Here is a 16,148-nt window from a genome sequence, read left to right on the forward strand (position 1 = left end):
TCTGTATAAGAACAGAAAGGCTCCCGCAGACCTTCAGTATAACCAATTACAAAGAGCAACAAAAATCTTTAAATGTCTGTTTTAAAATAAAACCTTGCAAAATAGCTCAAAACCATTTCTCCCAGATTACAAAATGAGCATGTGGTGAAAAGGGACAGAGAATACCAATTTACTATACCCTATACTGACTGACAATGTTTGTTGCATAGCAACAAGAATCTGCAGTCTGAAACAGGCACAAAACTCCTTTTCTTGATTTGCCAGGCCACAATTAACCCCAACAAGGCTGAGAAAGTATTCAAAAACAAATTTGCATAGACTACTTCCAACATCCGAAGTCTAATGACATAAATTCTAAAACGATAAACTCACAAGCCCAAATTCCAGCCTATTTACAATTCGGATCCATCCATGATGCCCTTACTCTCAATATTTCTCTATGTACTAGCAAAAAACTGCTACTCAATTTTGGACACATTTCTTTTAAAAGCATCAACTGCAAGAGTTGTTTTTTTCAAAACCCTGCCTAACAGCATACCCACACATCTTTCGTTTCCTATTTTCAAAAATCAGGAATTTGATCCTTTCTGTTTATTTTCTAAAGATCATAATTTATAAACAAGGGCTATAATTTCCTAGCAATTAAAATTTTCTCCTACTAAAAATTTTTATTTTTATGGATTGCCTCTGTAGGTAACTAGTAACATTTCACAAAATTTTTTTTATTTTTATTTTTTTTTTACACAAATCTACTTCAGCTAAAGAACAAAAAAATAAAAGTTTGCAGTGATTCTTGCCATGGCTTTAAAGACTGTCATTGTTTTAGGATCCTCCCCTTTATTTTGAGAAAGTTAAATGGTTGCCAAGCCCCACCTAAGAAACAAATTAAATATAGATAAAATCAATTTACAACAGTGGTTCTCAAACTTTTTAAAGATAGAAGGCCCTTTAAATTCATTCTACTTTTAATATATGCTGTCCGAGAAAATGTGATTTAAAAGCACTTTGAGCTCATTAGCTTTAAATTAATCGGGACATGATCATAACAGCATCTACATATATTTGAACTATATGGTGCACATGAAGGTCGGCATTACAGACAAAGCCTGGTGAAGACACGGGTTCAAGTCGTCGTCAAAATAATCCCACAGCTGGCCCCAGAGCCCACAAATTGGAAGTCATTAATTAATCTACACGAAAAGTTCAAGTCATGTTGAAGACGTCAAGTGCGTGCTGGTATACAAGTGAGACAACGCTGGGTCCAGGTCCAGGTTCCATCCGTCACTAGCCACATACTGCCCAGCAAGTTCATTAATGAGGGTAATACCTACCTACCCTGCAGAGTAGCTGTGAGGACTAGAAGAACACTAGATAGATGTAACACGTTAGGTTCATTCCTTGCCTGTCATTCCAAGCCGGACGCAATCCAGCCCAATCTGCAGCATTTCCCCCCACTTCCTATACAAACGCCAAAATGAGGACTCAGACAATATTGGATGTGATCTTAAGGATGGAAAAGGAAATTGGAGCAGCAGCACTGAAAGGTAAAACAATTAGAGGCCGTAGAAAGTATTCAGAGCAAGGTCTTTGGAATTATGCAGGACCTGATTTGAACCTCAGCTGTCGTTTACCAAGCGTGTGACTTTAGCCAAGTCACTTAGGCATTCTAAACCGTGGTTTCCTGCACTATAAAACAGCAGTGATGACAACCAATCTCGTGGCTTATTCTAATCCATTAAATGAAATGACTCACATGAAGCGCTTAGCAAGTTGCCTGGCCTGTCTTTAAATGAGCAATAAGTAATAGATATTATTTCATAAATATCTACTTATTGTACATAAATAAATACTAAAAGTTGTCACATATAATTGGCTAGCCCACACTAGGTGTGTACCCAGTGTGAGCAAAGGTTACCCAAAGGTTAGCCTGTGCCAGGCATGTGTTGGATCTTCAGGTATTGGGCCCTCTGGATTAGTGAGGAAAATATATCACGTCTTTGGAACACAAAAGTCAATCATGAAAATATCTTTAAAGACAGTGTGTTAAGTTTATTTTAAATACTTGCATTGAACAGACAATGAAGTACAATTTGAGGTGTTTTTTTTTTCATTTCACTTATGTTTAAATTCAAAAGCTGATATTTTTCTTTAGGTAGTTCCTAACTTACAAATGGGCTTCTACCAACTGACTTAAGGATAGATTTTTGTCGTTTGAACCACTGTGTGTAAATTGTGGTTGGGTTGCCAGACTCAAGTCTAGGGAACCAAACAGTTAGAAGTCTTCTCTAATGAAAGTTAAGAAACTGCACGCGTGTCAATCTTTTTTTTCTCATTTAAACATAAAACATTTAAGTGTTTTAAGTATGTTGAGAATATTTGCAAAACTTATAAAAGGTATAGAGTAGTTCCTGACATTAAAGAATTTGGAGTAGTAGTTTTCAAGTGGGGTGATTTTTCACCCATGCAACATTCAGCAATGTCTAAAGACATCTGGTTGTCACTGTTAGGAGTGAGTTACTAGCATCTAGTGAGGCCAGAGATACTAAACATCCCACAATGCACAGAACAGCCCCCACAACACAGAATGATCTGGCCCCAAATATCAATGTACTGAGGTTGAGAAACCCCGATTTAGAGATAGGCATTCATATTACAGGAAACTCGCTTTCAAAAGAACTAGGAATATCCAGTTTTCTCAGCATCGTTTGCTGAACAGATCATCCTTTCCCCATTGAACAATCTTGGCATACTTGTCAGAAACCAAGTGACCACATATGTGAGAATTTAAGTCCGGGTTCTCTATGCTGTTCTATTTGTCTACAGGGCTATACTTATTCCAATACCACATTCTTGATTATTGTGGCTTTGTCATACGTTTTGAAATCAGGAAGTATGAGTCCTCTAACTTTGTTGTTTTTCAAGATTGTTTTGGCTATTCGGGTCTCTTGAAATTCCCTATGAATTTTATAATCAATTTTTCTGTTTCTGCAAAAACAAAAAACAAAAAGCCATTGGGATTTTGACAGAGATTGTATTGAATCTGTACATCACTTTGCGTAGTACTCTCATCTTAACAATATCAAATCTTCCAATCCATGAATACAAAAGGTCTTTTCATTTTTTTCAGTCTTCGTTAATTTCTTTCAGCAATATTTTATAATTTTCAGTGTACAAGCCTTTCACCTCCTCGGTTCAATTTATTCCTAGGTATTTTATTCTTTCAGAATGCCTAAAAACAGAAAAGAAGTCTTTCATAGTAAAAGTTAAAGAAAAAAGGCACAAGAACATTCAGGAGCTTGACCTTCATTAAAAAAAAAAGTCATGGTGCAACACTAAGAAAATAAATAGAATACAGCAAATCCATAAATCCTCTAAATGCATTTTGGCAAATCGCAAAACAAGGATTATTAATCCCATTTTGCAGAAAAAGAAATTAAGATTTGGGACAGCCAAGGACTCACAGCCAGTAAACAGCAGAACGACTTTGAAACCAATGATGATTCTACTAAACTTGACTATCTCCGCCTAAAATGAAAAAACATCTTGAAAAACTTCCATATCCAAAGAAATATTAAAAGATGAGAAAGAGGGATTTCCCTGAGATGATTTGAAAAAATAATAGATGAACAGAACAAAATGCTTTTCTAAAGCAATACAAAGTAACTTGGGCAGTCTGCTATAACTAAAAGGCATACATACTAGAGAAAATTTTAAAATATTATTTGCAAGTCACATTGTTTAGCAAGGAATCCAACAAAAGTAGATGAAATAGTCTCTACCCTCAGCTCTTGAAAATTGACTAATGCCTCCTCCCCCACTAAACTGTAAACATAAGGGAATGAGTCATGCATCTCTTTATATTTTTATAAGTGGTTTGAGGATTTATCGTATTGGGCCATTTTACTAACTTTAGACTCACAGAGCAAAAAGAATCATGCAGAAAGTAGGCAATGATAAGAAGTTTGGTCTTAATTCTAAGAGAAATAGGAAGCCACTGAAGTGTTTTTAGACGTGTGACTGAGCTGATCAAACCTGAATTGCAGAAAGATCTGACTGTTGCATAGATAACAGAATAGATGAGGTAATAGACCAAGGCAATAAATTAGACAATCCAGAATAACACATATGTAAAAATGTAACAGAGGACAAAATAGGTTCAGAAGTCAATATAATTCATTGTCAGATTCCCATAAATTGCCAGATTGCCCAGGAAAGCAAAGTAATCCTAATCCCAAAATATCCACTAATGAATTAACCGTTTATAAAATTAGTCCCTACCAAACATCCCTTCCAAGGTAGTATTAGCCTGTCAGTCCATTTCACCTTTGCCCTGCCAGTCTCTCAATGACTGGCAGGTATTTCAATTACAGAGCAACATAGCGCACGTCAACTACAAAGTGAGAGTGTAAACCATCCAAAAGATGCAGGCCTTTATGAAGTCACTGAAAATGATGAGAACTGTTTCCAACCACTCACTGGCAAAGCCACTGACGAAACGGACGGTTTGAGAGGGGCAGTGACTGGAAAGCAACATGAGGGAACTTAATGGGGTGATAAGTACATTCTGAATCCTGACCTGGTTAGTGGCTACACCGTATCTAGAGTAAAAATTCATCAGGTTGTATGTACTCTTATGAATTATGCATTTAGCTGCATGTAAATTATACCTTAAGGGGGAAAGAAACAGAACACAAGAAGAGATGGTCTTCCTTCCTCAAAGAATCATTGGGTCTTCACGCGAAGTTTAGACTTGCCTACTTGCCTCTGGAGTGAAGATGGGTGGACACTAAAGATGGCAAAACGTACCTGGGTTCCCAAAGACACCAGTGAGCCACTGAGTAAAGGAGCCCGCTTCTCCTCTGGGCTTCCAATTACCTGAGATAGTCAATTTTCTTAATGTAAAAGAACTTCAAGTCTGTTACTTGCAGCTGAACACATTCTGACACATACAATTGGCTAATAGTTAGTTGGGAGAAAGCTAACAAAGATGAGAGATAACAGGAGGTCAAAAGAAAATCATCTCAATATCTAAGTAAAGTGCCTGGGCTTTATTAATGAAGCTCTAAACATTTTGGCAAAACTGACTTTCTTTAGGATCGAACTGGAAAAGTCCATCATCACATGAGAGTTTCATGCCACCTTACAATTTTTTAAGAAAAATTGTGAAAAGCAACCAACTCTTGATTCATTCTTCTTCCCTTCTAAGAATTTAACACATAGTTGCAACCATAACATGGATGTTTTTATACTTTTGTTTCATTTTTCCAGATTAAACCCCAATAAAGCCTTTTCTCCCTACCCCTGCTATCTCTGAAATGTTGCTCTTATTCTAGGTCAATGCATTCTACACGGCCTTGTTCTTGTACTAATTATTTTCAGAAAATAAAGAACCGTTAGATGATAAAATCACAAAGAAAAATAAATTATTTGTTCATACATGAACATTCAGAAAATTTAAATATACACCTCAGTTCATAAGTTACCCATTACAGAGAGGCCCTAGTTAAAAGCATGGGCTCGGGAACCGGACTGTCTGGGATGGAACCCCATGTCCCATGTTTACTAGCTGGTGATCCTAAAGCAAGTCACTTAACCCTCTGTGACTCGTTTCCTCATATATAAAATGGGGATTAAAAACAGTTCCTACTTTATAAGTTGTTAGAGGCATATTAAATGGTTAATATGTAAAGTATTTCAGGCAGTAAGTTCTCAATAACTTATACTTCCAAGTCTAAGAAAACTGAGGAATATAAATGTCAACATTGGAATTAAGTTAAATAGTGAAGAAAAACTTTTTTAAAAACATAGCATATACATTTTAAATGAAATTAACACAAAGAAAAGTGAAAACAGATGTACTTATAGTAAAAATGAGCTAAAGTTCAATTTCTACATATACGAGAACTTTCTTAAAAGTTCATATCAAACCTATTAAACTAGAAGCTAATGTGTTGCCACACTTTACTAAAGATGAAATTAAAATCTGAATATGTGGAGAGAAAAAATGAAAACTCAGTATTATAAAAGGGTCAATTCTTTCTCCACCCGTATTATTCCATTAGTTTAACACAGTTCTAATTAAAACTCCAACAGATTTGGGGGTGTAATTTTCTTTTTTATTTCATCTTTGTTTTAATTGATAAAATGACTCTAAAACTAATCTAAAAGAATTAAATGAAATAGTAAATAAAGTTTTTAAAAATGAGAAAACTAACAATAACTTCCTTTACTGAATGCTTAAAAATTATAATGTTAGAGTAATTAAAACAGTGAGGTACTAGCATAGAATTAGATAATTAATAATAGTCCAACAACAGAACAAAGTATTTATGGAAATTCAGTATACGATGAATATAGCATTTCAAATCAATGGGAAAGGATGGATTAATGTACAAATGAGGCTGGCAAATGACTATTTGATATTTAGATACTAACCTCCCATCTTACACAAAATAAATTTCAAGTTTCTTAAATTTAAATATAAATAAAACCATGAAAGTAACAGAAGACAACGTAAGTGAATATGTATATGACTTTAGGTTGCGGAAAGCATGACACCAAAAGCAGAAGTTGTAAAGGTATAAAGACCAACAGATTTGACATGAAATTTTAAAACTTCTACACCAAAGCAAACAATTGAAAAACAAGGGACAAATTTAGAAGACACATATGTGGTAGATTGTACGTCATGCCCCCAAGGAATCACACCTCTTGATATATCCTTGTGTAGTCTCCTCCCACTCTGACTCTGGACTTGACCATGTGACCTGCTTTGGCCACAAAGTCTTAATAAAGGGACAGGACACAAGCAGAGGTTTGGTAACAGCTTGCACAGTGCCGCCTGATCTCATTGTAGGCTGCCATTACGAGAGCCAAGCAGACATACATACCACATGAACCTAAGCAAGGATTAAAAACACATGAGTCCAGGTGCGACCAGCAGAAGAACTGCCCAACCAACTCATACATATTTTACTAGGTTTGAGGTGGTTTGTGATACCACATTAGTTAACTGCCACAATACATCTGCACCAGAAAGGGTTACTTATTAAGTATATTATACATCATTACAAGAAAAACTAAGCATCTCATTGGGAAAATAGATAAAGCACATGAACAGGTGATTCACACAAAAATCGGGATGTCCGATAAATACATGAAGAAATGTTAAACTCTACTAGTAATTTAAAAATACAAATTAAAATACTGCGATAACACCTACTGCCTATCAGATTGGCAAAGTTAAAAAGGCTAATAATGCCCTGAGTTGGCCAGAATGTGGAGCAACTGGCCCTCTCATCAACTTTTGCTGATTAGCAATGTGTATCAAACACTGATAAAATTCCCTTTGCTCTGGCAATTTTGTTTATTATTCACTCAAATACTTATTTGCATATGCACAGAGGCCTGTGCTAAGAACCAGGAATACAGGCAGATCAGACAGGACTTTAACAATTTGGGTTTTATGATTAATTTGGGTTTTATTCTACGAGCACTAAGATACCATTGAAGGCTTTAGCAAGGGGATAACAATATCTGATTTCCACTTCCAGACCATTCTAACTGATGCATGGAAAACGGCAGACAAGAATGGAAGGGAGGAGACACTAATTCTTCAAGTACAGTAACAGTGGCCTGGACTTGAGTAGGGGCAGTGAGACAAAGAGAAGCAAATGGAGGTCAACTGGACAGGACCTACTCAGAGAGAAAAGAAAAAAATAAATGCTCCTTAATTTTACGTCTAGGAATTGACCCTACAATATATGTGCAAACATAACATTGCAGATATGTGCACAAAGACATATATCCAAAAAGGTTCATCGCAATATTTTTCATAACAAAAAGAAAAGGAAAAAAATCGGTAAGTCCATCCCTAAGAGATTCAGTAGATTAAGGTCATCCAAAGCATAGTGAAAATACTATGCAGTTACTTTAAAATATATAGATCTACATTTAGTGACAAGAATTAGGTGGAAAAGGGCCAGTAACAAAATACATAACATAGTATAATTTCACCTTTGCATATAGTATGATCTCACTTTTATTAAAAACATACTCATATACACACACAATCACATTTATGGCTGAATATATGCATTATAAAGTCTAGAAAGCTATACATCAAAATATCAAAATTCTAGATGGTTTGGATTTGAGTTATTAACCTCTTATACTTTCCACACTTTCTAAAATCTATGCAAGACCTTTACGGCTTTATAATGGAAGGAAAAAATAACACAAAAAAACTAGTCAGACGTTTATGTGGACAACGGTAATTGGTTCATTTTCTCAAAATAGTGCAAAGAGGATTAAAGAGACTACAAAGAAAAATAACTAAGTTTTCATAAAAACCTATAATTCATAAATCTTAAAGTATTAAAAATCAAACTCACAATGTTGCTTGCAATACTCGTTAGAGATGAGAATTTGGGAGAGGAAAAAGACATTTCAGATTGTACAACGAAGTAGACACTCAAATAAAAGCAATATTTAACCATTTATAAAACCTTCACAGAAAGAACCCTTCACTGCACTATAAAACAAGCAATTTGGACTCCCCTGAGATTTGACCTGAAGAGCCATTCACTTTATTTCATTTATGTTCTGGGGAACTTGACAAAGCTTCTTCCCTACCAAGGTGACACATAACGCAGATACCAAAAAAGATGGGGGCGACTGTGAAAGCAACCATTTTGACTTCATCTCATCAGGTGTATGGGTTGCCAAGACCAGGTGTTCTAGAAGGTCATTACCACTGGGAAAGTTACTCAGTCTGTCTAAACGTCATCAAGGCTACTTCACTCCCCAAAGACAAAACTTTCTTTGGTATTTGAGATTACTGTAAACAGACCCAAGAAAAATCACCACCCAAATGAAGCCGTTTTCTGAAGATTCTGCTGGATTTGTTTCATTGATTTCATCAGTGACCTTGGTCCTCCATACTTAGAACAGGGCTACCAGAGAGATGGCTGCTACCTTCGCATGAAGCTAGGGCTCCAAAACTTGTTTGGGCCTGTCAGAGGCACCACCATCAATGAGTCTGTCCACTTCAGCATTCCTACCTGCCCCATTCCCTTCAGAGAAAAAGCCCAGTGATCTGTCTTCAGCCTCTCTTCTTTAGAAAACATGAAGCTGTCCATTTCCAATATTAATCCAAAGTAATAAAACTGTCAGAAATGTAAAGCAAATTAGACCCTCTTTTGATACTTTGCACTCTAGTGAGTAAGTGAAAATAATCAGCCAAGTGGACAGAGGAGTTGGGGGTTGAGATGTAATTCACGTACTGTAAAATTCACCATTGGAAAATATAAAAGTCAGTGGCTTTTAGTATATTCACAAGGTTGTGCAACCATCATCACTGTTTAATTCCAGAACATTTTCATCACCCCAGAAAGAAATCCCATACATATTCATAGAAATCCTCACTTCCCATTCCTCCTTTACGCTCCCCAGACCCTGGCAGTCATTAATCTACTTTCTGTCTCTATAGATGTGCCTATCCTGGACATTTCATATCAATGAAATCAAACAATTATGTGGTGGCCTTTTGTGTGTGACTTCCTCCACTTAGCATGTTTCCATCCACTTTTGGCAGGTGTCAGTAATTCATTCCTTCTGATGGTCAAATATTCCAATGTATGGACAGACCACATTTTGATTCTCCCCTGCTCAGTCTATGGATATCTGGGTTGGTTCCACTTTGGGGTTATCGTGAGTAATGCTGCTACATAAAATATAAAAATGCAGTCCCTGCCCTCAAGGAGCTTACCGTGAAGAGGGACAGACAGATCCAGGTAATTATAAAACAATTAATAAACGCTATAGCAAAAAATATTCAGAATGCATAGGAATATGCAAGAATAGCTGGGAGGTAGATCAATCTGGGACTACTTCTTGCCAGGTTTCCCTTCTTGCTTTCTATTCCAGAAAACTTCATAAGCCTGTATTTTAGGAAGTATCCACTGAGATACAGCCTCAGCTCCGATCCTCTTTTAACTTTTATTTCCATTCAGTTCCATCCATCAATTTCAAAGAAAGAAAAGGGGGGCGGGGGGGGGGGCTGCAACTTGAAGTTGGCATAGGAAGAAGTTAAGTACCCTCTTCCTCCCTGCAACTGCATAAAAATTGAAATCACATTTTTCCAAATCCTTCTTACACTCATGATAAAGACTGGCATTTCACAAGGTACACAATCACCCCAGATTTAAGCTGTTTGTAGGATAAGTAACCAAAACCATCAGTCTGGTATGTAACTTCTCCACCAGCCAAACCAGGCCTACCTATTCTGCTTATTCCAAGTGGGCTAACAAGGCATTCAAAAACTTGAGTAACGTATAAACTTCAGTAAACTGCTTCCATTAATCCACACTCATTCAAGATTTATTCACTTAATAAATACCTACAATGGAAAACAATGCCTACATACAAGGCAATGACATTCTTAGAAAATACAAATTTGGCTCCTGCCCCTAAACTAAACCTCTGTGCGAACGTAACACATCCAATAGCTACTAGCATAAATGAAGATCCATGGGAACAGAAACTACTTCTAGTATCCTTTCATAGCTATCTCATTTGACACAACAATCCTATGAAATCATAGAACTAGCTCCATTTTCCCCAGTTTGCTCAGTCATTAATCTACATATAAATCTGGATCTTCCGAGTCTTGATCGTACCACACTCTAAAATCATTACCAGAAATGAAGGTAACAAAATCACAAGAAGTATTTCAAAGACTCAATCGACACAGGAAAGGAAATGATGACGATCATTTTCAATGATGATCAGTTTCCTCACCCATACAGTAAGGCTAGACTAGGTAGACCAGATGGTTACAAGTCGGATTCCAGAAAATACTCTCCATTGCCATTCTCTGGCACCCATATCCCAGTCAAATCATGGCACTCTTTCCCGCCAAGCCCAGAAATGTATCTATGTCCTTATCAACGTGGCAGCTACTACCAACTGGAGTATGTAAACAAAATATAACCTACTTGCCATCCTTGAAGTAGATAGGGCCTAGAAAGGTGAAGTAAACTACCCTAGCGTTTTATATAATTAGGTCTCAAGAGGGATAACATAATTGTGTAATGCTTCCAAGTATACAGAGCATCTTCTCTTTTATTATCATTTGACCCTCACTACCCAGTAAAGAATTATCCCCATTTTTACATATCTTAAAATATGAATCAGTGAAATAATGTGATTGGCTTGGATGAATCCTCACAACCCTTTTCACAGGAGAAAGTCACAGGGTAGTTAGTGAGTGGAAGTCTGGACTACTTAATGGATCCAAGAACGTCAATCCAAACTCTTCCGAGCTCTTCTTAGCCACTAGGCTATACGCAACTATCTTACATTAGACAAGCTCCTCTATTTAAAGAAAGAAAAAAAAAAAAAAAAAAAACCTTGACAACCACTTAGTAAAAAAAAACGCAATCATTTAAAAGGTATACATTATTTTAATAATATATATATATATATATATATATATATATACACACACACACACACACACACACACACACACACACACACCTACCTCAATCACAAACTATCTGGTACTTTTGAAACAATACATAAATGAAAAATTAGAACCAAAAAGTTGGACATTACACTAAAAGCACCAGTTTTCGGGGGTCTCATCCCTTTTACTGTCTTGTATAAGAAATACACCTCATTTTTTAAATTCTGGTCTTTAAGCAAAGTATTAACAAGTAATTCTATATATCGCTTTTACCATGTATAGCTAAGATTGGTTCAGGAGTGTCAAGTATTTCAGTTGCCTTCTATGTAGGGATTATTACGTTATCTCACAGTAGGCATGCTATTCCTAAAATTAAAGTCATCTCAGCGATCTTAGCACCAATACTTAAACAGCGCCATATTCATCATATTCTCTATTCAGAATTCTGACCAACTTAAGTGGAAATTCCTGGCCATGCCTTCCTATTTCTGGATGGCCTTTAAAACATCAGTGCAACTCCTTCATATAACTAAAATAGACTCAACTTAATAGTATGACATGTATGTCCTACAGCACTTGAAAGCATCATTGAGACTAAGTCAAATATTGAGATAACCTGAAAAACCCTATCTTAACCATCAAATATTCCAAAGCTTTTTGACTAGCACAAGAACCTTTTACCCCCAAATCAGACCATCCTACTTTTACAGGTATCTAAGGAAATGTGTATACACACAAGTTGCACAAACCACCTACCAAACAATCCAATGCCTTCCAAAGTGAAAAGCTGATCCTCTTTTCTGCTCTTCAATTATTCAAAATTAGCCTACAAAGAATTACTGTAGACTGCTTGAACAAACTTTTCAAACCTGTGTACCACGCTCTATAATATTTATGCTACTGGAAAGCATCAGTGTGATTCCTCCCTCCTCACATTTAATAAGGAATAGAGCAGAAAAACGGCTTTCAAAGTACAAGTTACTTTTTGTTAGAAAAGGAACTTTTAAGTGAAGACACAATTTACCTGTGACAGATTGATAACGATACATGAGAGGGATCAAACTTCACGGAACACCCAAAACATTAACTTTACTCTTTTTTTTTTTTTGGTTCATAACCTCTGAATCGGAATATTTTACGATCATTTTATTTAAATATATCCCATTTTCACTGTTTTACATTGCTCAGTGTTCAGATAAGTCTACCCAAAGTTTGGGGAAAGAAACTCCTAACTTCTGGTCTGCAAGACCCCCATAGCCTTAAATCTTTAAAGGAAAAGTCAACAATATGTAGTATTACAAAATATAACATTACATATATTTGATTATAGTTCCTGAGTTTTCAAGGACATTAGTAATTTGATAAAATACCATGCTCAAACCAATGGTTTGAGTTTTTCAAGCCGTATTTTATTTACAAAGATTATGTTTTTTGGTTTGTATGCCATAATCACATTTTAAATTGATCCATTACACATGAAAATCACTTGTAAAATCATGAAGGAAAAGGGGTCACTTACAGACACAGCACTAAAAACAATTTTTAAGGCCATCCCAATGAAGTTCTGTAACTTGGAATCAGATTCCAATTCAAATTCACAGTAAACTGAAGTACGCGGTTATATCACATAAATTTTTTTTAAATGAGAAAGTGTTCAACCGTGATTAAAAAAGAAAACTAAAGTTTAAAGTGGAAAGTACTTCAACTGAGAATTCCAATGACATGACATTTTCTTGCCAAAGCGAAGGAATTTGTAGATTATATCATTCAAATCTCATTGTATCACATTATAAAGGTCTTGGCAACGGTTGGCCATTAATCTTTAACACAAAGGAGATTCAAATCCAAATGAACTGTAAGACTATCTCTTCCAGGACACAGAAATGGAGTAATTTACTTTATCCACAATTGTTTAACCTAAAAGGAAGGCCTATAAGGATGATAACGCAGAATGGATCAGCCTTCAGTCTACCAAGTCCCATTTCTCACGAAGTCTTGCACCAATCCGAAAAGGGAAGGTTATGGACACAAAACAGGCTTAGGAAAGAAAGCTGAAAAAAATCTCCAATGAATGACACACGACACCATGGTTTATTCTCTTACACAATTGGAGAAACAAAAAAGAAAAATGTCACACCATATGTTTCATCGTAGCAATTAAAAAAATAGATTACGACAGTACGTTCAATTCTTTGGGGCTGAAAAAATAATTTAGCTTCTGTTTTATTGATTACAGAGGAAAGGAGGAAGGCAGCTGCTGCAATGCAACACAGGCTGCTACAGAGGAAGGAGAGAAAGGGGTTTTGCAAACAAATTCCTCCCCGCCCCCGTTTACACACCCCAAACAACTTACTTATCCCAGTCTTTCACTGTCCCCTCATATAAACCTAGTAAATTCTTTCCCTTCCCCCCCCCCACCAATCGGGAAATTTCACCTTTCGGAGCTCCTTCGCCTACCAGAGCACTTTATTACCGGCAGAGATTTCAGAGCTTTCAAACTTTTCCTTCTTTTATAAATGAAACACGAGTTTTGTAATAAAAGTGCACGGAATTTTTACATATATACGGGAAAATACCTGTTTCCGAGCAACGCGCACGCCTCGCCTCTCGAACCCCTCCCCATCTCCCAGGTTTGGCTGGCTAAGGCTGGGGGGAGGGAGCCAGGCGCAAATTAAATTTAGGAAGGGAAATCCGGGGCGCCAGACGAGCATTTGGGGGAAAATGGGAGACCGTCGAAAAGAGCCCCCCCCCGCCCCCAACAAGAGGGGTTAGGGAGGGTCACAAGAAAGAAAGAGAAATTAGAAGGGACAAAAGGAGGAGGGGGAGAAGAAGATCGGAGACTCGGGGAGCCGCGCCGGGCCGGGAAGGCGGGGTCCGAGGGCAGTGGGGTCGCGGCTCCCACGGCACAATGGCCTGCCCGGCCCCCGCCCCGAGCGCCCCGCGCGCCCCTCACCTCATGGTGCCGGCGGCGCCGAGGCTTCCCCAGCAGCCGGGAGACGCGGGAGGCGCCGAGTCCAGGGGTCCGTCCTCCAGGGGCGGGGACGCGGCTGGGAGACAGGAGACAAGTGGCCGGCGGCTCCTGGGGACGGCCAGGAGGCTACACCATCTCCGCGCACAAAGCCGAGGCGCCGGCCGGGAGTGTGAGAGAAGAGGGCGAAAGAAAGGCTGGGAGGGGGCGGAGAGGCCGAGCGGGTCCCGCGGCCGCCGCCGCCTCCGGGAGCTTCCTCGGCTGCCCTCCCAGGGGTGCCGCCGGGGCCGCGCGCCCGGCCGCCGCTCCCCAGGCCCGCGCCCGCCGCCCAGGCCGTGTGCAACCGGCAGCTGCGGCAGCCGCGGGAGGAGAGTCGGGATCGCCGCCGCCGGGAGCCCGAGAGGAGGCGGGGCGCGCGGCGGAGGAACACGCAGGCGCCGCCCTCTCCCCTCCTTCCCCGGGGGCGAGGGGGCGGCGCGGGGGGAGGGGAGGCGGGGGGCCAAGCGCACACCCCCCTGCCTGCCCGCGCCCCCGCGGGACTGCGGAGAGCAGGAGGGGCGTGAGCCGGCTTGGCGACTTCGGGGTAGTAAAGGCTCTTTGTTGCTTCCCCACCCCGCCCCCTCCAGCCCCCTGGGATTGGGGCTGCCCCCCACCCTCCCCCGCCTCCTCCACCGGGGGTTCCTCGCCCGGGATTGTCCTTGGCGGTCGGCCCCCTCCCCGCCGCGTCGCGCTCCCCTGAGGCTGGGGGAGCTCCCGGGCCTCCCCTGCGGCTAGGGTGCGGAGACCCAGGCGCCGGGACCTCTGGGACGCGGGACCTCCGCGCACCGGCGTAGGGAGCCGGGAGGTGGCGACGGGGATGCGTGACTGGGCACCGGGCCCGGCCGGGGGACTCCGGATCTGCTCGCGGCCGGGGGCCCTCACGCAGGACTTGTCCTCAGCTCGCCCTGTTGCAGTCTCAGGACCGGGACCGGCGAGTCGGTGGGCATCCCAACCAGCCCCGCTGCCCGGCTACTCCCAGCCATTCCTCCGGGATTTGTTGGGGGGAGGGAACGTATAAAAATGTAAAATATTGTCATCATTGTTCGCTTCGCTCCTTTTCTTCCGAGGAATCCCTGCGTGCTGTACCGATTTAACGAGCTGGTATGCACACTATGTATAGGGATGACTTCATTCCCAAACCGACGCAGCCAACTCGCGGAGACCCGCAGCCGCCGGGAGACGCGCCCCGCACGGTGTGCAGCGGCAGGAGCGGCAGAAACGCAGCCAGTGAAACCCCTTTCTCTCGTCATTAGCGAAAAGGGAATTCCGGGCTGGGGGGAGGAGGGATGTGAACTAACGACAGTTTTACATTTTCCGTCATTCACATTCTGTGTTAAAATCACCTTCTTTCAAAGGTAAATGTAAAGTGCTGGCGAAGCAAACTCTTTTAAAGCCAATGTGGGGGGGTTGGAAGGGAGAAGTGCGGGGGGAGGGAGAAGTGGGGGGCGATGCAGGGAGGGGGAAGGGAGAGGCGGGGAGAGGGAGAGGTAGGGGGAGGGAGAGGTGGGGGGGTGGGGGTGTTCGTCTAGGAATTCAGAATGTGTAGTATAGTTGTGGGAGTTTTTCGGTATCCAAAAGCAAATTCAATAATTAAATAAAAATTTAAACTGGACACAGTGCAGGCCTCTTGTAGTCCCGAGGCAGGAAGGAACTGTACTTTCTATAAAAATA

At 40.1% G+C, this 16,148-nt stretch overlaps 1 protein-coding gene across 8 annotated transcripts in view; it reads right to left on the bottom strand.

The window, feature by feature from the left end:
• ENAH (ENAH actin regulator) overlaps window positions 1-14,780 on the bottom strand; it is a 109,917-nt gene extending 95,137 nt beyond the window's left edge. For all 8 annotated transcript variants that reach the window (XM_033099492.1, XM_033099491.1, XM_033099489.1 and 5 more), the window contains exon 1: window positions 14,424-14,780. In XM_033099492.1, coding sequence (XP_032955383.1) covers window positions 14,424-14,428 — 5 coding nt within the window. In that variant the 5' untranslated portion in view covers window positions 14,429-14,780. The remainder of the gene's footprint in view (window positions 1-14,423) is intronic.
• Window positions 14,781-16,148: the final 1,368 nt, after the last annotated feature.

Source organism: Rhinolophus ferrumequinum, chromosome 27 (genome assembly GCF_004115265.2).
Source record: "Rhinolophus ferrumequinum isolate MPI-CBG mRhiFer1 chromosome 27, mRhiFer1_v1.p, whole genome shotgun sequence".
In the NCBI taxonomy this organism is placed as follows: Eukaryota; Metazoa; Chordata; class Mammalia; order Chiroptera; family Rhinolophidae; genus Rhinolophus; species Rhinolophus ferrumequinum.